Source organism: Cricetulus griseus, chromosome X (assembly GCF_003668045.3).
Source record: "Cricetulus griseus strain 17A/GY chromosome X, alternate assembly CriGri-PICRH-1.0, whole genome shotgun sequence".
Lineage (NCBI taxonomy): Eukaryota > Metazoa > Chordata > Mammalia > Rodentia > Cricetidae > Cricetulus > Cricetulus griseus.
In genome coordinates, this window is record NC_048604.1 from 94,874,252 (window position 1) to 94,901,296 (window position 27,045).

At 41.2% G+C, this 27,045-nt stretch overlaps 1 protein-coding gene across 1 annotated transcript in view; it reads left to right on the forward strand.

The window, feature by feature from the left end:
• The window catches only part of Sh3kbp1 (SH3 domain containing kinase binding protein 1), a 339,181-nt gene that overhangs the window by 300,651 nt on the left and 11,485 nt on the right, over positions 1–27,045 (forward strand). Inside the window, exons 13-15 of the mRNA XM_027432702.2 lie at positions 6,560–6,645; positions 21,712–21,821; positions 25,342–25,470. Of these exons, the coding sequence (XP_027288503.1) occupies positions 6,560–6,645; positions 21,712–21,821; positions 25,342–25,470 (325 nt within the window). The remainder of the gene's footprint in view (positions 1–6,559; positions 6,646–21,711; positions 21,822–25,341; positions 25,471–27,045) is intronic.

Genomic DNA, 27,045 nt, shown 5'->3' on the forward strand with positions numbered 1-27,045 from the left:
TGAGATTTATTTTTATTTTACTTGTGTGTGTGTTTTGCCTGCATGTGTGGATGTGCACTGAGTGCATTCCTGGTACTTGTGGAAGTCAGAAGAGGTAACATTGGATCCCCTGGAACTGGAATTACAGATGGTTGTGAGCCAGTATGTGGGTGCAGGGAACCAAACCCAGGTCCTCTGCAAAAGTAACAAGTGCTTTTAAATTCTGAGCCTCTCCCTGGCCCTATAATAAATGAAAAATATAAATAAAAGAAAAAGGTTCTGGAGAGATGTCTCAGCAGTTACAAATACTTGCTGTTTTTCCAGAGGACCTGAGTTCAGTTCCCAGCACCCATGTCAGGTGGCTCACAATTGGCTATAACTCTACCTCCAGGGAATCTAATAGTATTCTTGGGTTCCTGAACATAAGTAGTATACACTCACACAAATAAACACACATACGTGTGAATAGAAGGTAAAATCTTTAAAAATAAATGGAAGGAGAAAATCTCCCATAAAGTTATTCCTGAGACAAGTACTATTCACATTTAAAATAAATTCTTGCCCATATTTTTCCTCTGTATGATTCAGCTTGTTTTTGTCAGTCTTACACAGGTGCTATCATATAGAAGATCATTAAACTTTATGACTTGGAGAAAATGCATCTATTATACAAATGTGTAATGCATTCCCATTTCAGAAAATTTGGCCAGTGTTCCTGGATTCCACAGGTATTTTGTAGGCATTGAGCTGGGTGTTGAAAATCACTCATCAGACTTCCCAGGAATAACTGCCATAAATATTCTTCTAGTCTTAAAGAAGAATTTCTCTTCCTAACACATAAGGGAGGCATGTGGGTGTATGCATATTGCTGTGCATGTCACTGTTGCCCTTCTTTTGTTCTCTTACATTGTAATATAAGCATTCATTCTTCTCAGAAAAAAACCTGTTTATAAGTGCCATTTAAATGCCTCATAAAAGCCCATCAAATGTCATGGTTTACTCAAATATTTCTCTAGATGTAAAATAGTCCATTGGCTTTTTTCTCAGGTTTTCTTCAGTGTAAACAATACAATAATGCATGGAACCTATTTATTTCAGACTTTCTCTTTCACACAGTCCAAACTATGGCTCAGAACTGGGTCTAAAGCATATGAACACTTAAAATCTTTATCCTAGTCTTAAAACTCAGTTAATTTTGTCCTGTGCTATTCCACAGATCTGGATAACTTTCAAATTTTCATGGTATAGCAGGTGAAATAAGCTGGAAACAAAGAGAAAAACACTGTATGCCCTTCTTTCCATATGTAGAGCAGTGGTTACCAGCAACTGGTAGAGGGCTGGGTGGGGTGGGGTGACATTGGTCAAAGGGGACAAAGTTTTAGTTAGACAACAAGAGTAAATCTTGGTGATTCACCACACAATATGGTGATTATAATCAATAATAATGTGTTGTATATTTCAAAACAACTAATAGAAAGGATTGTTAAATGTTTTACCACAAAGAGATGATAAATATTTGAAATGATATATATGCTAACTAACATGATTTGATTAGCCTATGATGGATTCATGTATTGAAACATCACATTGCAATTTATAAACAATTTCTGTTTACCTATAAAAATGGTTTATTTTCATTTCATTGAAGTGTTTCTTTATATATTTTAGCCATATTTTCCTCTTCTCCAAATTAAAAATAAACAGTTTTTTAAATGAAGTTTGTTAGGTAGGGAAGGAGGATATTGGTGGGGGAGTTAGGGAAAACAGAAAAATAGGACAAGATACGTTATATGGAAATTAAAAAAAAACAATTCAATCAGAGGGAATATACCTTCAATCATACTGGTTTTGAATGGTAATAATGTGAAAATAAATGTTACAGCTTTCTGTAAAAAAATACTTTTAGAAATGAAAGGCTAAAAGGCTGTGGTGATTGCTTATTCAGTAAACTGCCTGCCATGCAAGCAAGAGGACCTGAGTTCAGATCCCCTGAACCCATGTAAAACCTGAGCTTTGCTGAATGCATCTGTAATGCCACTGCTAGGAAACTCATTGGCCAACAAGTTAGCTAACTTGATGAATTCCAGGTTCAGTGTGAAGTGCTGGGCATGGTGATACGTGCCTTTAATCCCAACATACAGGAGGCAGGGACAAGGAGATTGCCATGAATTCCAGGCCAGCCAGGGCTACATAGTGGGACCCTGTCTCCAAATAAATGAATGAATGAATTCATGGATAGACAGATAAATAGAGGTTGATCATGGAAGATACCCAATATCAGCCTCTGGCCTCCACATGCACATGTACATACATGCATGCATGCCACAAATACACCCATTCAAATGAATGCATACATGTCCCACACAAATATGTGTAAAATAAGCTAAAAGGATAAAACACTACATCCAAAAGAAAAACAAATACATATAAAAGAATAAAATAGTTGAGTCTTATAGAAATAGGGAAATAAGAGTAGAACAGTAAGTAGCAAGCTATACTGAGCACAATAAGGGGCAATGGAGTCATCTCCAGCCCTTGAGATAGGCTCTCATTTGATTAGAAACTTCCAGCTGTTAACTCAAACAAGTACACAGCAGTTCCAAGATTGACAGCAACCAAGATACATCATGAAGCCACGTGTTCTGAAGCAGCCAAGTTTTGAGGAACACGTGATTAGTTCAGAAGCAAACCTCCTCTTCACCAACAGCTCCTCTGATGTACTCTTCAGCTACCCACCAAGATGTCAAACCATCTAGCCTTTTGATGGCTTTCAGAAGCCTCCTTTCTAGACTACCAAAAGCCAAACACACTCAATCCCTCCAAATACAATGGTATAATATTTGTATATAGCATATTCGACACTCCACTGTACTTTGAATCACCTTTATTACTTATAATAATGCTTCAGTGTAAATATCATGCTATGGTGTTATACTGTACTCTTTAAGGAATGCTAACGAGGAAAATCTGTGATCAACATGTAACTTTTCCCTAAGTATTTTCATTTCTTTCTATTTTAAAATTTTTTTTAACTGTGTGCCTGCCTATACACACACGCATGCACGCGGGCGCACACACAAACACACACACACACACAAGTTCAGGTGCTGATGGAGACTAGAAATGGGTCAGATTCCCTGGTGCTTGTGTCACAGATGGTTATGAGCCACCCAGCATGGGTGCTAGGAACTGAACTTAGGTCTTCTGCAAGAGCAATACAATCTCAATCTCTCTCTCTCTCTCTCTCTCTCTCTCTCTCTCTCTCTCTCTCTCTCCCTCTCTCTCTCTCTCTCTCTCCCTCTCTCCCTCTCTCTCTCTCTCTCATTTTTTGAGACAAGGTTTCTCTTTATAGCTTTGGAGCCTATCCTGGAAATAGCTTTTGTAGATCAGGCTGGCCTCAAACTCTCAGGGATTTAATCTTTATGTTCAGAATATTCAAAATCCTACTAACTATTTTGAAATATATAGTCAATTGTTGTTAAGCACAGTTTCTAGTCACCCTATAGACCACTGCAAGTTATTCCTATTTCCATATGTGACCCTTGATTTATTATCTTCCCATTTCTCAGGCCTTGGCAATCACTGTTCAGTTTTCTATTTCTTTATGATTGGTGTTATATTTTGATCTTTTAAAAATATTTGTGTGAAGGTGTGTGGAGGTCAAAGGACAACTTTATGGAGTTGGTCTTTGCTTCCACGTTTATGTGGTTTCCAGGGATTGGACTCAGGTTACTAGGATTTCAAGTGCCTTTTACCCCTGAACCATCTTTCCAGCACCTACTTTTTTCCCTTGAGACAGGGAGCTCTCACTATATGTAGCCCAGGCTGTACTAAATTTTGTAATCCTCCTGCTTCCATTATGAATCTTTTTTTGGGGGGAGGGTTCGAGACAGGGTTTCCCTGTGGCTTTGGAGCCTGTCCTGGAACTAGCTCTTGTAGACCAGGCTGGTCTCGAACTCACAGAGATCTGCCTGCCTCTGCCTCCTGAGTGCTGGGATCAAAGGCGTGCGCCACCACCGCCCGGCTCCATTATGAATCTTTGGCTGGTCTCAGGCTTGTAATCCTCATGCCTCTACCTCTTGATTATTAGTGACGTTGAACCATTTTTTAATGTACCTATTGTCCATGTATATATCCTCTTTTGAGAAATGCCTAACTCTGGTCATTGTGGTTTTATTGTTGAGTTGTACAATCGATAGTTAGTTGAATCTGTGTCCAGAACTCATGGAAAGTTGACTATACATTCAAATGAGTGGATGCTGAGTCCCAGATAATCAGAAGTTTTTAAATACCCCCCCTCCCCACATCCTACCATACCAAATGTCTTTGTATCTTCCCAAGGCTGTGGCCTTGAGGGGCCTGAATTTTGGTTGTCAGATATAGAAAGGGAATCTAAGATGGACCCTGGCCTGGGGACTCCAAAGCCTTAGGATGTTAGATGAGATAGTAAATAAAGGACCGGCACATCTGTGAAGATATTTCCCCTTCTACCCTCTACAGTAGATCATGTTCCTGGACTTCTGCTTCAGCCTAGCTCTGAATGACCCAGCAAGTTTCACAATGCACATTCTTGAACAGGCTTTATGGCATGTTACCCTTAGTGAAGGCCCAAGATACCAGTAGTTCTCACCTATCTGTCCTCTGGTGAGGAGTATGTGAGAGTTAGAATTGGGTGTTTCCTTGAAGAGAGAGCTATACCTCCTTCCATGAGTCCTTCACTGCAAACCTGCTGACATGCCCATGTGAATTGGAGACTTCTCATGGGGCTTCACTCCTAGAGGAAGATGATTGCTGGAAGAAGGTATGCCCCATGAGAAGTTAGCTAATCCCAGTAGTTCAGCCCTAAACACATAAACAACACTAAATGATCTCAGCAGCTTGTATTTATAAACTTATACACCCACGAATGCACACAAACATACATACATAGCCCAGTACATCCTTGCCTATGGTAATCTGGCCAGTCTGTCTCCTCTGGTTTCTCTCTGGAGACTTTAAGCTTTAGTCCTGGGACCCTTGGTCATGTGGATACATCCTCATGTACACTTGATTCTCTGCTCAATCCTATACTCTTATCCTTTTTGCCTGTTCTCTTCCATGGTGTGTGTGTGTGTGTGTGTGTGTGTGTGTGTGTGTGTGTGTGTGTGTGTGTGTGTATGTATGTATGTATGTATGTATGTATGTATGTGTATCAGAAAACAACCTCAGGTGTCAGTCATTGCCTTCTACCCTGTTTTCATACCTCCCTCTAGCCATCCACTGCTGTATTTGCTGAGTTCAGCTGGCTAACAGATTTCTGGGGAATTCTTCTGTCTCAATCTCTTATCTTACCTTAGGAGCATTGCAATTATAGATGTGTACTACTGGGACTGGCTTTATGTGAGTTTGTAAATTTTGAAGTCAGGACCTCCTGCTTGTGTGGTAAGAGCTTTAACTCACTGAGCCATTTTCCCAGGACACAGTTCTGCCTCTTATGGGTATGCCTTTTTATTTCCAGCAAGGCCCAACTGTAATGCTCCTGTTCTTTGTACCCTGTAGAGTTCCCCTGCCCTATTCAGGACTATGACATGCAGGTGTCATGCCTTATGGACCTGTGGTGGTCTATGTGCCTGTCCCATTCACATCATGGGCCTTTCCAGGGTAGGTACTTCCCACACTGGCCCTCTCCATACTCCCAGACAGTTGTTTCAGAAAGTAAATGTTCCTGGTGTATTTTGACTTCAGGCCAGGGTAACTTGCAAAGGCTGTGAGAGGACTATTTCTATTGCTTTGATAGGAACAACTGCTCAGTTTCCACTCTCATTTCATGGAAAGGATCAGCCCTTGGATAACTTTATTTGGGGCTCATCTCCCTAACAGGGCCAAAGACCTGTCTTTTTGGAGGGATCTCAGGTGTAGTCTACAAAAAAATGGTTTCTTTCCTTATCTTGGAGACTTATTCCCTTCCTACATTTGGACTTCTTCTAGCCCAGATTCTGAGAGAAGTCACACATGTCATAATGGGCACAGAGTGGGGGTGGGGCATGACCACTCAGAAGCTATCTAATTTTATAGACTTGTACCCCAGTGCCAGCCTTCAAGCTGCCAGATCTCAACTTGACACCTTCTGCCTGTCAACAGCCTGGCTGATGCCTCAGCCCAGGCCAGAGAACCCTTTTCTCAAGGTTAAAAGTAGCTGACCTTTGACAAGAAGCATTGGCTAAATTCTGTATTCCTTAAAAGGGAAGCCACCAGTTTGTCAGTGCTTATTTGGCCATGGGGCGGGAACAGGCCTGTGTTGCATCCTGTGGAGACAGCGGGAGGGTTTGTGGTAGAAGTGCATTGGCAAAGGGTCATTATTAAAATAGCCATCTTAGAAAATATGTACAGAACAGAGGGACACCCAGTCTGCTGGCCAGTTTCTACCACAGCCCATGTGGCTGGACAGCTCTCACTACCTCCCTTTGGCTCCTTTTACAGGTAACAGTACCATTCACACCACACACACAGCATGCTCCGTAATGTGTGTGCAGCAAGAATGTGGAAGGAATGACAAGGACACACTGATTATTAAATATTTGGACTTGTGTTTTTAATGTAGGGGTGACAGTCCAAAGATTGACTTGGCGGGCAGTGTACTCTCTGGCATCCTGGACAAGGACCTCTCAGACCGCAGCAATGACATTGGTGAGTGAAGATATTTCTGCTTCTCTTCACAGAGTTAGGAAACAACTGCAGGGCCTAGCTTGCCTCTTCAAGCAACAGGATGGGCTCTGTCATGCCCACTGAAATGCTAGGCTGTCAGCCTTAGCTAGTTTTTAAGGTGTCCTTGTTTTACAAGGAAAGTAAGTGATGGTGATTTCTATCTGAAGACAAAATGCCTGGGGTTTTTTGCATCCCTGGCCTTAGCAAAATTCCTTATATGTTCTAGTGAAGAGAAATGATGAATGAACATTTTTGTAGAAGTAGGCACTTACTTAGTTCATGTTTATCCAGCCTAGAAAAAGGTGCAAATGCAAAATGTCAGGGTTCACTGTAGAAGTGGCTCTAAGTACTTTGACTTTGAGGTTAAAATGAGCTTTTTTGTGTATGGTAATTGCCACTTAGCACAAACATGAGGAACTTACTTCCACAAGGTCAAACCAGCACTGTGTGATAAATGGGAAGGGGCTAAGGTCACTCTGAATAAACAAAAGTCAAAGTCCTTTTGGGGTATATCTGAATGGATGTGAGGTAACTGGCAGTGTGACCTGGGTCACAACCCTTTTAGATGTCAAGTCTCAAGTCCAGATCTTTTTTTTTTTTTAAGTGCAGCATCTTTTTATTTGTACCTATTGTCATAAAGTAACATTCTCCTGCATTCTATTTTAGAAAGCTAAATTTTGAAATTGCCCTTATTTTAATTGTTTGCTTGTGAGTTCATTATATATTCACAGACAGGCTTTAGAAATGATACATATTTTCCTCCTCCACGTCCTTTGATAACATCTCTCAAATCTTTAGTGCTATACTGGCATTGGTGTGTTGCATCTCATTTGTCATATTCAGATTTGCCCACTTTTACTGGTATCTGTGTATATATAAGTTCCTCTGCAATTTTATTTTGTATGTATTTGCTAAAATTCAGGGTTCCTAATATATCTGTCACTACCAATATTCCTCATGTTGCACACTTCTTTTTTCTTTCCTCTGTTTTTGTTTAGTTTAGTTTCAGCATTTTTGGGTTTTATTTTCTTTTTTGGCTGCATCTCCTTATATAGCCCAGGTGTCCTAGTTTCCTTTCCAGTTGCTATAATAAAATACCCTGGCAAAAAAGCAACTTATGACAGAAGGGTTTTTTTAGGTCACAATGCTAGGCTACAGTCCATCATTTTGGAGAAACCAAGGCAGCAAGGTGCATGAAGCAGCTAATCATATCCATTATCAAGAGTAGAGAGAATGAATGTATGCATACTTGTATTCTTGATGATAATATAGTTCAGGATCTCCTGCCTAGGGATTGTTGCTACCCATAGTGGATGAGTTTTGCCACCTCTATTAGTATAATCAAGATAATACCCCATAGACATGCCCATAAAGACAACCTGATCTAAAAAATCCATTGAGTCACTCTTCCCAGGAGATTCTAAATTTTGTCGAGTTGACAATTAAAACTAACCATCACACTGGGGTAGCCTAGAACTTATTGTAATATATAATCCAGACTGGTGTCAAACTCAACATGCTCCTGCCTTCATCTCCCAAATTCTAGGATTGCAGGCATGTACCACAATGTCAGGCTGTGTTCCTCATTTCTAACCATGCCTACCTTCCTCCAATCCCCTCACCCCCAACATCTGGAAGTTACTAGTGGGATTGATTTGACATAAAGATAGATTTCCAGAGTCATCTGTATTGACTACTTAGAAACAAATGCCCAACAGTTGGTAGGCCTTATAAGGGAGCAGAATGCTTGACATGAGCAGTTTTCTAGTCTGCCCGATGTGACCCCCAAGGTTGGATAATGTTTTCTTCTGAATCTGCTAATAGAATCACATCTTTGCAAACTGCTGACCTGGAGTCTCTGGCCTGACCTTGTGAGGCCTTGTGTGCAGGGTGCTTGGTTGTGACTGTAAATACCAAAAAATGCTTGTGCTGCTCACAGAAGCTAGTTTATATCCTCAGCCAGCCTTTGAGACTCTGTCATGAAGTATAACCTAACAGTTGAAACTGGCCAGCTACAAGTTTTAACTGAATGACAGAGTAGGAAAGAGAAGACCAGTGAGTGGCTGTTTGAAGGGCTAGATTAAGTTATGGTTCTCCTACTGTGGTTTGGTATTCAGCCTGTTTTCAGCCATAGCAACTGATTGGTGAAATATTGGTAAAGGGCATAGGTAAGATCTCACACAGGAAAGAGAGGTGGTTTTCTTTCTCTAGAATACGCAGTGCTATGTGTCTTGCTTTTCTAAGAGCATTAGCCTTTGACCCTTGTTTTCTTTGGGTCTGGAGTTGTCTAAAATGGCTATTGCTAAATAAAGTATGACCAGCATGTTTTCTAGTCTGACCAACTAGTTTGGAAATATTAGTGGCATTGATGGGAGAAGAATTCATCCAAGCACTTTTCATACTGTGGAAACTAAGTCCCAGTTGTATGTATTTGGGAACCCAGAGAGATGGTGCTGAGGGTTTTTCATTTTGCCAAGAAGACATTAGTTCCAGAAGACCCACACTGCACAAGTTAACAACCTACTGTATAGATTATTTGAACTTCAAGAACTGCTGATGAGCAGCTATGTCATCAACCAGGAAATACTGGAGTATCCACTACCCAAACACCCTCACACATAGGTCTGCTTCTGTGGATCCATAAGGTAACAGGATAACAAATGACCCTTGAGGTGTGAGGATGGGACAACTAACTAGTAGGACAAAATACTGATCAGGATGTTCCTATGTACCAGAGACATGCTCCACAAAAGAGCACAAACTTGGCTATATCTTCAGGATTTGCTTAGGCAGAGGTGGGAACAGGCAGGGATACCACATGGAGAAATTCTGAAATCTTGGCATAGATAAACCAGCCTGGCTACATTAGGAAGTTTGTGCTAAGGAGATAAAGTGACTTGGAAATATAAGTAGAAATGAAATTGACTTTACGGGGGATGGATTCATAATTTATTCTAGAGACAGTAGAAGCCATTCATGATAACATTGAAGTGATGTATCAAACCTCAAAATTTGTATACTAAATGCTGAAGAGCTTTATGGGACCAATCAGATAAAGGAAATCTAGATGCCAGTAAGTTAGATGGGCTTAGATTAAGCATACTGACTTAGATATTTGTCCAGACACCCTGTGTCAGTGCTAGATGAGGTCTGAAAGTGAAGGCTCAGGATTTAGAGACAGGCAGGGGTTGGAGGTAGATGTTAAGAATTTCCCATAAGCACTACCAGGGGAGGAGAATGTAGGATTGGTAGCTATACGCCTGAGCTGAACTGGACTGCTGGAGCTGTTGCTTCTGGTCTGGGTGGCTTTCCTTACTTAGCATCTCCATTGACTTCCTTACCTTGTGTTCCAGAATTATAGCAAAATACTTGGTGGACTGCAGAAGGATAGAAATGTTTATATTAATATTGTTTGCTTAGAGGTGTCATCTGGGTTAGGAAGATAAAGTCTAAATTTACCAGAAATAAAAGAGAGGGATAAAAAAGATTTAAAGGAGGTCCTAGAGAAATGTCTGTCCCTTGGTAAAGACATGATGGACATAGTAGCAAGCATTTGCACTCCTAGTGATCCTCCAGCAAGATGGGAACTGAAAACAGGAGGACCCCCTGAAGCTGAAGCTGCTCTCATAGATACAGTGGAGATCTACAAGAGATCCTGCCTCAAACAAGGTAGAAGGCGAGGACCAACATCCAAGGTTGTCCTCTGACATTCACATGTGCACCAAGGCATGCAATTTGAGCACCCATCTGAATACTCGAGTATACCACCCTGACACAGCACAAAGAGATTTTAAAAGGTTAAGATGCACATTGGGGTGAAGACCAAACCCCCCACAAAAATCCACATTCAAGGAGAAAAAAAAGGATCTTGCAACTTCACAGAAGCCAAGCAAAAAGCAGATTTTTAAGCAGAATGTCTTTAACCCCAAAGGCAGAAATGCTGTTTGCAGGTAGATTGGTCAAGGAGAAAAGGATATTTCAGAGAGGATGGCTCTTTCCAGGGCAGCTTTTGTAGGATTTGGTTGCTTTGAATCAAGGAGGACAGTATTTGTACCAGAATGTTTTTGTTAGTGATTCAGACTATTGAAGCTGTCCGAATGTGGGCTGCAGTGAATAGCATAATGCAGCCCTGAACATCATTAGAAGCCATCAGTGTTCTCTATAAATAAATCTGTGTTTCCTCTTAATAAAGCTGTAATTTAAAATTATTATAATATTAAATTAGAGAACATGGCTTTCTCAGATCTTGTGTGTGGGTAGCTCTCAGCATCTGTCAGCCAACGATAATTTAGAATGCAATCAATTGGTCCAAAACTAAGCTGTTGATGTCAGATTGAGATATTGTTTGTATCAAACTATGCAGCCATTTTTCAAGTAGCATAATAGAAGATATGGAAGTGCTCCAGCACAGGCCTGTGCATGAATAGAAACAAAAATTAAATTGTCCGGCTCTCTTGGTGATGGAAGAATCTCTGTTCTGATTGAATGGGAGATTATAGGCCATGAAGTTAAGTGCCATAACATTTACTTTTATTATTCCTTATATTGTAGCTTCCACTGCATGGTGAGATTTATTGTTACACTTTAATATAATCAAGAGATTTTCAGTTATTTTCCTTCAGAAGCACATAGCAACGGGCCTCCAGATGGGAAGCAGCCTATGAACTAAGGCCACCTAGCTTCAACTAATTGACTTAGAGAAAGGCTTTTTCATTCCTTCCCAGTTGCTTGGCATCTTTGTTTTTGTTCCATTCTGTTCAAATCCACTTAAGTTTCCTGTTGCCACCTCTTTATGCCATCACCACCATCTTCACTTAAGAAGGTGAAATTTTCTTCTTGGTCTCCAGTTTGACCCACCAAACGCATCACGTCAATTTGGGGGCTGAGAGTTACTGACTTTAAAGTCATCAGACTGGATTAAAAGGAAGTAAAGGCTAACTTAAACTTATCTTCAGATTGCTCATGGGTTCATTGCTCAGGGATGTCTGTGGATTATGTTTCCTTTGCACCAGGGAATGGGAAAGTACTTCCCTATATGTTAGGAAAGCTTTTAAGAGCCAGTCAGTCTGGGGATCAATTGGGAAAGTTCAAAAACTCAATCATGGTGATATATAACTCACTCAATTTACTAAAAATTATTGTCATAATACTTAAAATGAATGGATGGTTTATAATTTATACCCCAGTAAAGCTGTTAAAAAGAGTGATTGAAAAATTTTTCAAACATTCACATTAAATCCCTATGTAAAAATGGGGAGTGATAATCATAAGCTTGAGGGATAGATCAGTGATAGGACCCGAGTTTGATCTGCAGGACCCATGTTTTAAAATGTTGGGTGTGGTGCCATGTATTTGTAATCTCAGCACAGAGGAGATAGAGACAGGTTGATGGATCTCCATGGTTTGCTGGCCAGCCAACATAGTCTTTTCAGTAAGTTTCAGGCCAGTAAGAGTCCAGTTATCCAAAACATCAAAAGCTCGGCCCATCCTAAGGAACAGCACCCAAGATTTCAAGATTGTCCTCTGGCTTCCTCACACATGTATACATGCACACACATGAACACAGACAAACACACAAAAATATATAAACACTACTCATGTGTAAGTATGGTGTTATAAATGTCTCTCTCATACTATTTAAAATAATTGTGACTATGTAGAACAATATCAACAATACTACTGTCCTGGTGGTGCCTCTGACTTATGTGTTAACCAATCCTTTACATGGAGAACTATGTTTTTTAACTTCCTTGAAGTCTCCCTAAAAGTAGAGGGATGGAGTGAGTGTAAGTCATCCTCTTAGCCTATGAAATATGTGCATTTTTGTGTGAAATAAAGCATGTCCTTACGTCCCTGATTCCCCTCTGAGGTACAGTTGCAGATGGTTGCCTCTAGAAGAATATAGGTATATATGTGTGTTTGTATGGAATAACCTATTGCTACAGTCATTCCTCCAATGCAGGTGGAGTTGTTTCTTGTTCTCCCTTCTACTCCAATCCCTGTTTCCTAGTGCTGGGTGCCTACCACGTGCTTACATGTTTTTCTCACCAACATCCCTGTGAGGGAAGAGTATGGTGATATGTAGTTTTAGAACAAAGGAATGATGAATAAAGATGGCTAGGTGTTTTGGCAAAGTTAACCACCTGGCTAGGAAGGAGCAAAGTTGGAGTTGAATGGCATTCTCCCTAAGCTGGGAACCCAAACTTCCAAGAAATTGATCTATGCCAACTATCACAACTGTGTTCCCTGAAGGACATGTGATAGTGATGTCTGGAGACATTTTTCGGGAATGGGGGTGCTACTGACTAGTAGTGAGTAATGATCAGGAATGTCAATGAACATCATATGGTGTATAGGACAGCCCCCCTCACCCTTCAGATGTAGTTTTGCATTTCTTGGAGTTTCCTAATTTTCATGTGAATCTCCATAAAATGTATTTTAAAAGGAATTTCAGAGCTTTTGGAAGCCAGTAACTGTATATAAAAAGCATATAAATGTATTGGAAATAATGAATTTAAACATCAACCAATGATGTAGTTATGAAGGAAGGGAGAGAGGGAGGAAGATGGGGATGATGGAGGGAGGGAGAGAAGGAGAGAGAGGGAGAGAGAGGGGGAGGGAGAGAGAGGGAGAAGGGAGGGAGGAAGCGTGTGTGTGTGTGTGTGTGTGTGTGTGTGAGAGAGAGAGAGAGAGAGAGAGAGAGAGAGAGAGAGAGAGAGAGAGAGAGAGAGAGAGAGATTCTCTTTCTCAGGCTTGTGGCAAGTTATTTAGCCTAGAAAAAGTGATACAAGTTAAGCCTGGTTTTTGCATACAAAGAAAATACTATTTTTGAGATTAAAATTATTGTCAATTGGTTTACTGCCTAATGTCTAAATTATTCAATAAAATAGATGTGAAATTTGATAAGTACTAGATTCTAAATCTCTGTATAGTAAAACTATGCAAGACATACATAAAGTAATTAATAGTGATCATTAGTATACTTTTTGTTTCTGTGGTTAACAAGTAATTAAATTGCTTAATTTTGAATCCTCTAACTCTTTCCATAAGAAATCATTTTTAAGGCCAGGTATTGGTGGTGCACACCTTTAATCCCAGTACTCGGGAGGCAGAGGCAGGTGGATCTCTGTGAATTCGGGGCCAGCCTGGTCTCCAGAGCGAGTGCCAGGATAGGCTCCAAAGCCTCACAGAGAAACCCTGTCTCGAAAAACCAAAAAAAAAAGAAAAAAAAAGAAAGAAAAGAAATCATTTTTAAGACTTCCATAGGCAAATTCTGAGAAAAGACTTCGATCATCTGACTTTAGACTACTGGCTTTTCAGTCCTCTTCCTACTAAAAATTTCCTATTATAAAAGTCCACATTGAGATTCTTACAAAACTAGAGAGCCAGTTATTAGACCCTGCAGTACTTCAGGTCCATGGGATATAATGCCCTACTATAGAGAACTCCATGACTGACTTGGAGTTGACTCCATGGAAACTTCTAGGTAATCTCCTGGCAAAGCATTGTGTATGAACATTGACCCTCATCTCTCAGCTCCCTTGGGATTAGTTGCTCAGACATAAGAACTTCCATCTGAGAGGCACAGCTTGCTCGTGCTGACACCTTGCCAATGACCTGCGACAGCCTTTGGGACCAGGGATATTCTTGGTGTACTCCAAACCAAAGAATGCCAGGTGCAGTTATGGTTTTCACTCAGGTAAATATTATGTGTGACAGTATGGAGTACACATATGTTATGTGTACATGTATGCCATTCTGGCTCCCATTCGGGGACACAAGCTAATATGAAACATAAATTGCTGTCATGGGTAATTTAGAAGCACTATGCATTTCTCAAATGTGTGCCTAAAAAAAGTTGTTCTGAGGGTCAGACATTTTATCCCACAAAGCAAACGAGGCTGTACCACATACTTCTGCTAGATTGCTCCTTAGCCCACACAGTCCTCTTAAGCATTTTGATTACTGCATGGTGTTTCTGACATTTAATCCCAAAGAGCATCTAGGCCTGGCCCTCTGGCTGTAGCACCCTAAGCCCTTCCTGAGTGCCACCCCTTCCAGCTTAGGAATGTCCAGGTCAGCACTCCTTTCAAAAGCTATCTTTGCGTCCTGCAGGAAAGGGACCAGCTTCATCCTTCTTCTTCTTCTTCTTCTTCTTCTTCTTCTTCTTCTTCTTCTTCTTCTTCTTCTTCTTCTTCTTCTTCTTCTTCTTCTTCTTCCTCTTCCTCTTCCTCTTCCTCTTCCTCTTCCTCTTCTTTTTTGGTTTTTCAACACAGGGTTTCTCTATGTAACAGCCCTAGCTGTTCTGGAACTCACTCTGTAGACCAGGCTGGCCTCAAACTCACAGAGATCCATATGTCTCTGTCTCCCGAGTGCTGGGATTAAACGTGTGGGCCATCACCACCAGGCTCAGCTTGGTCCTTTAAAGGGCTTTTAACTAATGGTTCCACTTACAGATCTTATTATTTGTTAATGGATCACATTAGAAGCCAGGTACTCACTCCACTTGTATAGCCCCACAAAGCTGGGACTGTCCTGACTTTGGCAGCCCAACTATTTGTGATTAGTTTGTTGTTGTTGTTGTTGTTGTTGTTGTTGTTGTTGTTGTTGTTTTGGTTTTAGGCTGACTGGTTTTACTTTATTTGCTGGGGGCGGGGCTGGATTTCATGCATGAGTACTGTACCCAATCATTTCTACCCAAGCTTAGAAAAGGGTCACAGTGCTTACTTGGATTTTCAGATAGACCTAGAATTCCTTTCCAGGTATTTTGATCACTTCTCTCCTATAGACAGGGCATTCCTAGTCTATATCCAGCCTGATGAATTAGATGCCTCTGTCTTTGCTTCATGTAAAGATTCTCTTCATCCTCCACGGTACAAATTTGGGGGCACACCCCATAGATTCAAAGTAGTCTAACACAGCAAACAGACTTCTATCATAACCTTTGATATGTCCACAGAAGCTATTAAGCTATAGATGTATGTAGAAGCAAGCAGGGAAGAGGTTGTCACTCAGCCTACAGACTGTATGTAGCATTTATTTGACTGGAGGCACTCCCACCTTCTACCTACTTGTCATGGGTTCATAGGATGGCAGAGACTAACTCTGGCTTTCATTTTGCATATGCATATCTGGAGGGATGCATGGCCTGAGGATGAAATGAGTTTATGCATGAAACATGGCATTGGTGGGGTAGTGGTAAATGAGCTTAAAACATATATATGCTTGGCAGCTGTGCCATGTAAACCTCATACCTGGATTATAAATGTAAACAAAGCAGCTAATCTGTTCTATCCTTATGGATTCTGGAGATGTAGATGCTAATCACTGCCCATTTTTCCATTGTTGACTCACCTGCCATAGGTGTTTATTTAAGCTCTAAAAGTGAGCCCCTATTTGTAATTTACATAGATTTTCCACTGCCATCAAATGGCTGATGTGCAGGGTAAGATTTCCTTCTTCCCACCATATCTTATGATATTACTTCATTGCAGAGAAAGTGTCTGCAGTCCTGTGGGCTTGGAAGTTTCCCATCTAAGCCTTATAAAACAAAAGAATGGAGTTTGGACTGCCAGCCTTGCTCCTAGATCCCTGTACTCCAACCTTGCAACTTCATTAATAGCACATGAAAAGAAAATTCCGTCTATGTGATTTAAATCACACAGCCTCTCATCATGGAAGAATAACCCTATGAAGCTGATGACTCAAGTAATTCATCCCCTCCTCTTCCCCTCTTTCTATCTCTGGAAAGCTAGGCTAACAAGGTTGTTTGTTAATCTGTTAAACAACCATCTGTTGAACACTCAACTACAAGCCAAGTATGACAGGAGGCCTGGGAAAACAGATCAAAGCCACAACTTTTCCCTGGGATGGTAGATGAGGCAGATAAGTCAACATGGACCATCAATACAGGGTGCTGAATGCTGAGATGGCAATCATGTGTAAGTGGGAGAGCAGCCAACCCAGGCGTTGGAGTGCAAGTCATGGTGTGTTGAGCCTCCATGACACAGAAGGAGTTAGCTAGATAATTAATCTCAGGCCTGTTGTCCATTTCTCTCTAGTGGCAATATGTGGAATGGCAGAGGATTTGGATTCCAGGCCAGATGTTCTAGCAGCCTTAATGATATGTGGGGGATATGCAGACAGGATGGCTTCTGGAGATACTGAGAGATAATGATGTGTCCAGATTTAAATCTTAGCAGACTTCCATTCTCAAGTGTGGAGCAACCAGTGATTGTGAATAAACAGAGCCCATTTATGAGCTCCTGCACAGCTCTGTTAGTGACAGTTGGCCTATCTCCAACTTTCGACTGTTTTTCCTCTGTATTTTCCAGTGGATGTACTTTAGGTCACCTGTGGTCACTGGGACCATTCCTCTCCTCCGTGGAAAAACGAGGCTACATGTTATAATTGAGCTAAATAGGGCATGACTGAAGTTTATGGAAAATGGGCAGTTTCTGGTGCCATGAAGAGGCTTAGCCCTTTCCAAGCTGACTCCATCGTGTCCAACATGAATCATCCCCATATGTCCACAGAGAGTTCCTCTTTCAGTTGTCACAAAAGCCAAGAGCCTCTTATCCTTATGAAACTAAAAAAAAAAAAAAAAAGAACTCAGTGATAGCCAGCTTAATCGTTTTGGACTAGCTTATGGGCATTAAACCCTTTTCATTAGGAGGAAATATTTCCCAGCCAGGCTGAGAAAGCACATATCAAGTTTCAGCTTGATTCACTTCAAAACCGCCATGAAAATTGGGACATTTTCTTCACACCACAATGAGTTAGTCATGGAAATTCTTCCTTAATCACAGTTACCATGGCCACATTCATGAGGAGCATGCCCTGGGCCACTGAAAATTTATGTGACAATATTGAAGAGTGTGTCCCCTTCCCCATCAGAAAGCAGAAGTCTGTGGCAGTTCTCAATCTAAGGAAACATACCAAGATAACCTGAGGTTCTCCTTGCAGCAATTAGCCTCATCATTGGGGTATCTTTCTTCGTAGCAGTTTAGTGTAGTTAGTGTTTCAAAGAATGTTCTTTATAAGCTAAAACTGTAGAAAATTAAACTTGGCTGAAATGTGCATTAAGATGCTGAAAGTGGCTCCTATGAGGGACTCTGACCCTCCTCTTACTGGTGAGTGACAGAAACGAGGCAGACTTGTTGGCCATCTGTCATGCTTACTGAGTGTGGCCAGGCTCCATCATGCCTAGGTCTTTTTAGTACAAACCTCAGCCAATAGAGCTAAGTGAACCAGCCAAGCACTTCCCCTGCTGCCATGGCACAGATCGTTGCCTTCTGCCCTGCAGCTGCCATGCTGTGTCCCACTAAGAGCCACCTTTAGAAGCTATACTCCTAGAGGAGGAGTTTTCCTTCTGCTAGTTCATTCACTCATTTGCTCCTTCTTACCTCAACAGAATATCCAGCGTGTTTTTCCTAAGAATGAGGTAAACTTTGAGGATAAGGCCCTGCCTTCCTGGGTCTCACAGCCCAAACATAGTCAATGGGCACCATGCTTCCAAGTCATCCTAAGAATGTAATTCATTAGAGCCCATTACATGAACTTTTCCTGGGGAAGATATGAACAGATGTGTCCTCCCCCTTACCAAAGACAGAGCAGAATATGATTCTGCCAAAATTCAACTTGGGACCAATGAGTTTATTGGGTTTACACAGCATGGGTGAGGGGTTTCTTACAGGAAAATGAGCCACGCCACAGCAGCCATTCCACCAAAATACTCACCCTCCATAGCTGTATAAATGGAGCCCCTCCTCAATTAACCTTCTACCCTGCACATACTCTAGTGCAGTGATTCTCATCCTTCCTAATGCTGAGACCCTTTAATACAGTTCATGTTGTAGTCACCTCAACCATAAAATTATTTTCATTGCTACTCTGTAACTGTAATTTTGCTACTGTTATGAACCATAATATAAATATCTTAAATTTCCGACAGTCTTAGGCGACCCCTGTGAAAGGGTCATTCTACCCCCAAAGTGTCAAAATCCACAGGTTGAGAACTGCTCCTCTAGCATCTCCTGAGGACCACGAGGTCACATGCTATCAGGGCCAAGTTACATACAGTGGCCTGGGAGGTACATGAGGAAATAGTTGGAATCTTGGGTGAGTGTCTATTGACCCTCTCCACCTCCTCCATCTGTGAAAAGATGAACCATATTGTTAGCATGAACTATCTAGCATGACCTCAGGCCCCTGTAATAGAAACAGAAGTTTCCTGGTGTGAACTTAGCTGTCTCTGCATGCTGAGTCCATCCCATGGTAAGCCCAAGGTGGTCCATCTTCTCTCCTAGTTTCAGCATCTCTCTCCCATTCCATTCTGCATGCTGCACCATTTCACCTCTGCCTCCTGCTCCCAGATGTAAGGGTGTCTCTTTGATTTTTTGTCAGCTATTTGAGCCTGTAACCAAGTACTTTTGGCAAGGGCTTCAACATCTCTGTAGCTTTGCTGTCAGGCTAGCACTCCTTCACCAAGTGCTGGAGGACCACTTTACTGATGAGATTTACCCCCTATGGCTCGCCTCAGCAAGCTATGTACTCCCAGGGAATCATCTGGAACAGCCTAGCACAGGAGGTAGAAACAGGAATCTCAGTTGGCCCGCCAGCCTAGCCGAATTTGGGATCTCCAGGTTTAGTGAGAGATCCTGTCTCAAGAAATACGGTGGAGAGTGATTGAGTAAGACAGCCAACATCAACCTCTAGCCTCCACATGTATGTGTCCCCAACTCTCTTTCCCTCTCTTCTCCCCACCCCAGTCTCTCCCTAATCCCTTCTCTCAACTCTCTTCTCTCTCCCACTTTCCCCCATAAAATAATTATCCATAGGAGTCAGCTCTGGCTATCTAGCAGAGAACTAGTCAATTGGCTAATTGATCTTTAATCACTTCACCTTGCTTAGGTTTTGTCTCTAGAGCTTGTTTCAGTTTCCTGGTCAGGGTGATGATATCCATCAGGCCACTCAGTCCTGGGAGTTCCCAGCCAAGGCCCTTGGCAATGGTTTGTTCCTTGGAACTTTCATTGGCCTTCTCTTCCACTCCCTCCCCTTGCTGTCTGACCAGCTTCTGCTCCTCTTTTTGTTTCCTTCCTCCTCTCCCTGAGGCTTCCTCTGCCCTCACCAGCCAGCCCCCACCCCCACTAGCAAACCACCCTAGCTGTGGTCCCATTCCACACTCCACTCCCAGCAGCCCAGCATCTGCTTGGCTAACCTGCTGAAAGCATCACATGTAGAGAGCATATCGGTGGTGTTTTATGTGGCACTTTTCTGGATAGCAAGAAACAGGAGAGGGTGATTTGAAGAGGAATTATCCAACAATAGGGAATAGAATAAATGATGAATTTCCATGCCACCAAAGATTATATAAAGTATGAAGAATTTTTAGCAACATGGCATCCAAGGTTAAATAAAATAAACAGAGTACAATATGATACATAACATTAGTTTTAATGTCTTATTTTCTAACAGTGGTTGTCTCGATGTGGTGAGATTTTCACTGACTTTTTGTTATTTTTTGGTTACAATTTCACATAAAAATATGCATGAAATTTGTATCTGGAGAAAAACTGATTTTAAAACAATGAATTGATATGTTAATGTCACACACTGGCTTTGTTCACATCAATCCAATTGTGTAATAGGGAATTTCTATTTCAGACAATATATACTTGGTAGAGTTAAGACCTGGGGTAGAGCCTAGAGAGGAACCTGTTGGGAAAATCAGACTATTTAAAGGGAAGGCTCCTGAGAGGAACCAGCCCAGCCAGCCAGCTTTGCACAAGTACCTCCCAGCATTACGGATCTGTGCCCTCTCCAGTTCCGGGTCCTCCTGGTTCCCTGATGAGCCATCTGGAGAAGTAAGACCCTTTATGAGCCACTCTCGGGTGTTTGATGCTGATTGGCTCCTGACTGGCCTCTGAGCTCCACTGATACATTCTCCTTATGTGATGTTGAAGATGTTGCCCTCATCACAGCAATAATGGTACCCAGTTCCTTCTCAGTGCTCATTCCTCTGAGCCTCTCATTTCCATCACATTTTGTTTATAAATCCCAGAAATCTACAGAACAGACCTCTTGCCCTGGTTACTTACCGACACTGGCAAAGTAAAGGCAGGGGCCTTTCTCCTGATACATGAGGACACACATGACTTTCTGTTCATTCTGACTGTCAGTCACTAAGATATAAACTCTTTGAGGGAGGGGCTCATCCCTGCACATTTGCTGGTGTCATCTTAATAGCACTTTCCCTATGTGACAAAGAGTAGTTTTTCAATAACAGTGGTGTTCAAGGTGATGTTACATGTCAGTAACCCCAGTGCTATAGAGGCTAAGGCAGAAAAATTGTGAGTTCGAGGCCAGAACTAAGTTTTTTTTAAAAAAAACAGTATATTTAAGATGTTTAAATATGGAATGAATGAATGGATGGACAGATAGACAACTGATAAAGATGATGTCACCACTAAATGATGATTCTTGAAACAGAATAGAGCCAGGCTCAGTGCCTTGTCTGAACCTGATTCCCTTGCCCAGGAGTTTAGTCTAACAGGGTGACACCTGATGGCCTGACTATTGTGGCATAAATTGATGAGGCAGCCCTGATGTCTTTTAGAATCAACAGGAACCAGCATTCATATATCCATTGATGTTATGCCTTGTTATAATGGTCTTTTGTGCTGACACTTCAAGAATGTTCTGTCTACTAAAATGGTTAGATTTGTGAAAGAGAGAAGAGCCCTCCTTTAATCCTTGATCTGTAGCTTTTGAAAGATTTATGAATGTAACTGCCGAAGGGAAAAAGGCAAGAGCTGTTTCTCTCTTGCTTGCTAGCATGCTGAACTTGTTAAGCTGAGAGGAAACAGTTATTGCATTCCATTTGAGTCCTTTATTGAATGACCCAAGGGTATCAATGGCCTTTGTAAAAGATAAAACATAATCTAGATTGGCAGGGTGCTTATTAAGGGAAAGAGGTGCTTATAACATACTATAAGGGTCTTTCCTCCTTATTTTTGTTCTTTAAAAAACTGTTTCATTTTGTTTTAGACCTAGAAGGTTTTGACTCTGTGGTATCATCTACTGAGAAGCTCAGCCACCCAACCACAAGCAGACCAAAAGCTACAGGGAGGCGGCCTCCATCTCAGTCGCTCACATCTGTAAGTGTCTCTTTACTCCTCTACAGCAGAAAGGCAAAAAGGACTTGAGATTCTGGCTAAGGACTCTTCAAGAAGATGATGGGAGACACCTCAGAAGAGGGAAAGGAAGAAGGAAGCCACCAGATATACTGCTAACTAAAAATACCTGGAGAATCTTTTTGAGTCAAGCAGTATTTCTCTGTTTGCTTTTTGTGTTTCTGCCAGCAAGATGGCACTCTCTGTTTCCCACTTTGCTTCTGTCTCTTTCTAGACCAGTTCTTCTTTGAGCCTGAAATGAAATTGGTAAGGAAAACAGAGAAAAAGAGAGTGAGCCTAGTTTTGTCTATTAATAAGACAAAGCTTCCTCAAAAAGATCTGCCACGATGCATTTAGAGCCAGTGGCCTGTGTCTTCCCAAACCCCATCATCATCTGGTCTCCAAAGAAACACATACAGACCTTCAAGAGGTTGTATTTAACCTTATGAAGTATACGAAGAGACCAATGATAACACTCAATGATAAACCATAGATGGTTGGTTTTGTTTGGGTAGTTTTAAATGGCTCTTTCTTATGAACCTACTATCTTCATTGTTGTGCCAAATTTGAGCAACATGACTCATAAAGGAGAAAATAAGTTTTCTATAGTCCTGCCAGAAAAGCAAAGAACTGCTATAACCTCTTGCTGTGTATAGCCTGAGATTTTTCAAAGCTTTTTTTCATTTAAAATTGGGATAATGTAATCTACATTGCTTTGGATTTTGCCTCTACCCCCAAAGTTTTAATACTGCACACCATTCTCTCCAGTCGTTACCAGTTCTTCCCAAATGACATATTTAATGACTGCTTACTATTCTACAGTGTGAGTACATGAGTTTATCTATTAAGTGTACTATTATTGGATTTTGATAATGATTCCAAGTCTTTGTTATAAGCCATGTGTGAATGCTGTTAGGTTCGAGTTTTCTGAAGGTGGGGCACTGGGAAGTGTGTTGCCTTGATGTTGCCATTAGTTGCTCATGCATGTGTGCATGCGCGCGCGTGCACACACACACACACACACACACACACACACACACACACACACACACACACACACACACACGAGGTCATTTCCCCTCCACAAGTAGAGTATATGTGTTCGTCCATCCTGCCTGCCGATTATCAGTCTGTCTGTACATTGCCATGTCCTTTGCAGTTCTAAGGCCTCATAACCTCCCTCCAGAGACATCAAGGAATTTAACCTTTTGTAGGTTTCTCAGGATACTTCTCTTTTCACCTCATCACTAATCTTGCCTGTGTTCTTGTCATTTACAGAAAAAGAATGCCACTTCCTTTGAGCCTCTTCTCTCAGATCTGGACATATGGCTTGAATTGTCCTATTTTTCTTCCTTATGTGAACCACACCTAACTTTGTATTGATACATTTTTGAGATAAAGACTTGAAGAAGTGGCTTCCTTTACATGCTTTTAGAATTCTGTGGCAACCTGCCTTCTTTCATTTCTCCTGTCCACACTCTACCCACCCCAACATGCACAAATACACCCAACCTATCTGATTGCTTCTTGGCATGTTTGCATTCCTATTTTTCAATCCTACCACTTCTATCTTCTCTTTAAATTCTTCATAATTTTTGTTTTCTTTCCAAGTTTTCATAACCTTTTGAGGTATAAAGAGCCCTGTGTCTTTCCGGAATTAAATATTAAGTGGTTCAAATTATTACCCCTTAGTTTGTACGTTCCATGTTGAGAAGTTTGTGTAATATTTTGGAGATCAAATAATGATAGCTCATCTTCACCCTGCTTCTAGGCAGGTCAACATATATTCAGAGACATCTATCTCCTGTGGACAGCACACTGTCTCAGGTGTTAAGGATACAGATGGTAATGAGAAGTACATGGTCACTGCCTTTAAGAAGCTAATTTTGGTGACTCAGCATCTGACATCTTATAGAAAGTGATTTTACTTGGACTTAAAACAGAATACCTTGGTGCTTTAATGATATAGAGTAAGAAGATTCTTGTTCTTCATTCTTATCCATCCCCATTTGGACGTACACACTAAATTATTTTTCACTCTTAAAATTAGCACCTGTGAGGTTTTCATAACAAATGGGATGAGTGGATAAGGACATATTCCTCAAAGGCCAATGGAGGAATAATTGAAGAAATAGTAGTTATTCTTCTCTGGCCTGGGGCAGTTTCTTTCTAATTGGAGCTCTTTGTGTTTATAAACCCTTAAGAACAGGATCATGCAATGAGTTGTGTAGAAGGAGGCTTTTAAAATAAAATCTTGAAAAGATCCATGGTGTTGAGTAGGTAAGCTTAGATTATTAGTAAGAAAGTTTGGTGGTGGGCATATTTTAGTCAATTGGATTTTCAGATTAAGTGAAGATTAACAAATAAGACCCCTTGAAGCAAAACCTTGGCTTAAAAATACCCCCAAATATTTTAAGGTTCTGCCATGATAAATGGGATAAAAGGAAGAAAAAGTATTTGTAAGCATAATTTTTCCATATGGTAATTCTAAAAAGAATCATTTATCTACCCCAGGGTAGAAAGCAAAGGAAGGAAAATGAAGCTGAATTTGAGCTTGCTCCAACATATTTCTAGAAAACTCTTCATTTTAAAAAGACCCCTTGCAACAGGGACACTTGATCTCATTTGTTTTGTTCTAAGCTTGAGACAGTCTAGCTAAGGAATTACTTGTGATCAAGAGAGTTCTGGTGACTTGCTCCCCATTCGGCCAGCTTTTGGTGTTCATGGTGATTTCACTGTGAGGCAGGAAGGGCAGGGATATCGAACCATATTCTACCCATTGATGCTGCCTTTCTGTAAATATACCTTAACAAATGCATCCAGAATAGGTGTTTACTGACCATGGTAGTGAGGGCAGAGATTAGTAGCAGACACCAAAGGGGAAGTGTGTTTAGGCTAGTGGGCAGGGCTATGCTTTGGGGCTGGGTAAATAAATGCTCATTACTCTTGGTCCCGTGCCTCTAGGAATGGCCTCCTCTCACATGTATCCTTGAAGGCACTTTGGTGTGCAGCAGATGTAATCATTCTAGAGTCAAGGAATAGGGTGCAGAGGGGGCTGAAGGAGAGGAGGGGATGAAGCAGTCTCCTATTTACTATGGGTCATTTCCTCTCATGCTGCTAGCCTCAAAAGGGCTGGAACCACATATGGCATGTCGTCCTTGAGCCTGCATTACCAGCTCAGTGTAAGGTACACAGTAACAAATGTTTGGAGAAAAGAGAGACTTGGAAAGGCTGTACAACATATGCTTACATTTTTATGTGATTGATGGGCATCAGGGGCAGCTACCAATTTTGCTTCTTGGGGCTTGGTCCAAGTTCTACTACCAGGGAGCCATACGGTTATCTGTTGTGAGAAGATAACAGCATGCTTTCTGCTTCACAGGGTTATAGAGACAGATCAAATAGAAGTGCTGAGTGCTTTGCAAAGCAAACAGCATCACATTAACAAAGCTGTGTCCACTAAGGTATGATTCTGACGAAGGCATTTTCTTTTGGCTTTATCCAGTCCTCCCTTTCAAGCCCCGATATCTTTGACTCCCCAAGTCCCGAAGAAGATAAAGAGGAACACATTTCGCTTGCGCACAGAGGACTAGACGTGTCAAGGAAGACTTCCAAGACTGTTACCATATCCCAAGTGAGTGAGTGGCCAGGGTGAGGTGTCCCTGCCCTTCCATGCATGTACTAACAATGGGTTAGAAACCAAGCAGGATAAACAAACAGTGGGGATGGATGTTTGTCATTCTTTAGTGACAGTGATTACTGTAGTCATCAGAATCCCTTAGGCAAGTTGTAGAGTCCCTGAGCTGTGCATTCGAGTGTTTGTTTTGTTTTGCAGTTTCTCTTGTAGTCGGCACTCTTCATTAGGTCACTTGTACATTTCTAAAAAAAAAAAAAAAAAAAAAAAAAAAAAACCCTGACACTTCTGCTGCCTTAAACTTAAAAGGTTATATCTCGACAGACTACATTTAATGCTGTGCTCGGTGCTCACAGACCTTGTCTTTTATATTCAAAACTGGCAATAAAATTATTGGAAGATTTTTTTAATTTTATACTTACCATGGTCTCTTAAAGAAAAGTTGGCTTGGATTCATGCTCCAGAGGAAATTTATAGTCTAAAGCATTTTAATTTCACCCAGAGAATGGTAAAGCTGATTTAAATTATTTGTTTTTGAGAAATGAAGAAAACACTGTAGTGGTGAACACCCATAGTCCCACCTGCTGGGGAGGTGAGGTAGAAGGAATTACTTGATACAGAAGTTTGAGACCAGCCTAGATAGCATAGTGAACACTCCATCTTGAGAAAGAGAGAGACATACACACACGGGGATTGAAGAGACAGAGAGACCAAGGGAGAGAAGGGGGTGGGGAGCAGAAGTGACTCAGTGGAAGAACACTTACCTAGAATGTGCAAGGCCCTGGATAAGATTCCCACCACAAACGGCCATTAGTTCGCTACTGCGTGCAACTGTGAAGAGTAAACACCCTCTACACGCTCAGATCTTCTTAGAAATAAATGAAGACTTTAAAATTCCATTTTCTTGTACTAAGAAAACCATCAAGTAGGATTGTTTTCTTGGAACATTAGCAACATTTTAATGTCTAGAAGCACAAAACAGCATTTGAAGTAGGCATTAGCACAAAGAAATCGAAGGTTGGAATGGATTTTCCTCCTCATAGATTAGAGAGTTTGCATTGCGGATTTTCTTGAAAATCTGATACAGTAAGCAAAAGGTGATCCTATAAAACAGATCAATTTTAATTACCCACAAAGCCAAGGCATTCTTCCTTTTCAGAGGATTCTATTTACTGAAATTGGATTTAAACCAGTTTTTTGTTTAGTTTTCTGGTGTCCATAGGCATAACTTTAGTTTCCTGGTCTTTGGCATCCCAGGGATGTCTCTACAGTGACATCTACTGGCCGATAGTGGTTTTTCATGTTTCTGATCTGCACAGCTCTATCCATTAGCCTATTTCAGTTCCCTAGAGTGGTCAGGTTGTATATGTCACTCCTTTAAGAAATTCCACTTGAACTAATTTGATCAAGGAGTGTGGTGGCCTAGACTATGTGGGGGACTGAAAATACTTGTTAGCTTCAGTGGGATGGTCTGAGAGCCCATCAGACAGAAAACAGCAGAACTATGAATCTAACTTAGGAGTATCTGGAAGTTGGTGTTATGGGCACTGGTGGGTCTTGAGAGAGAAGTAAAAG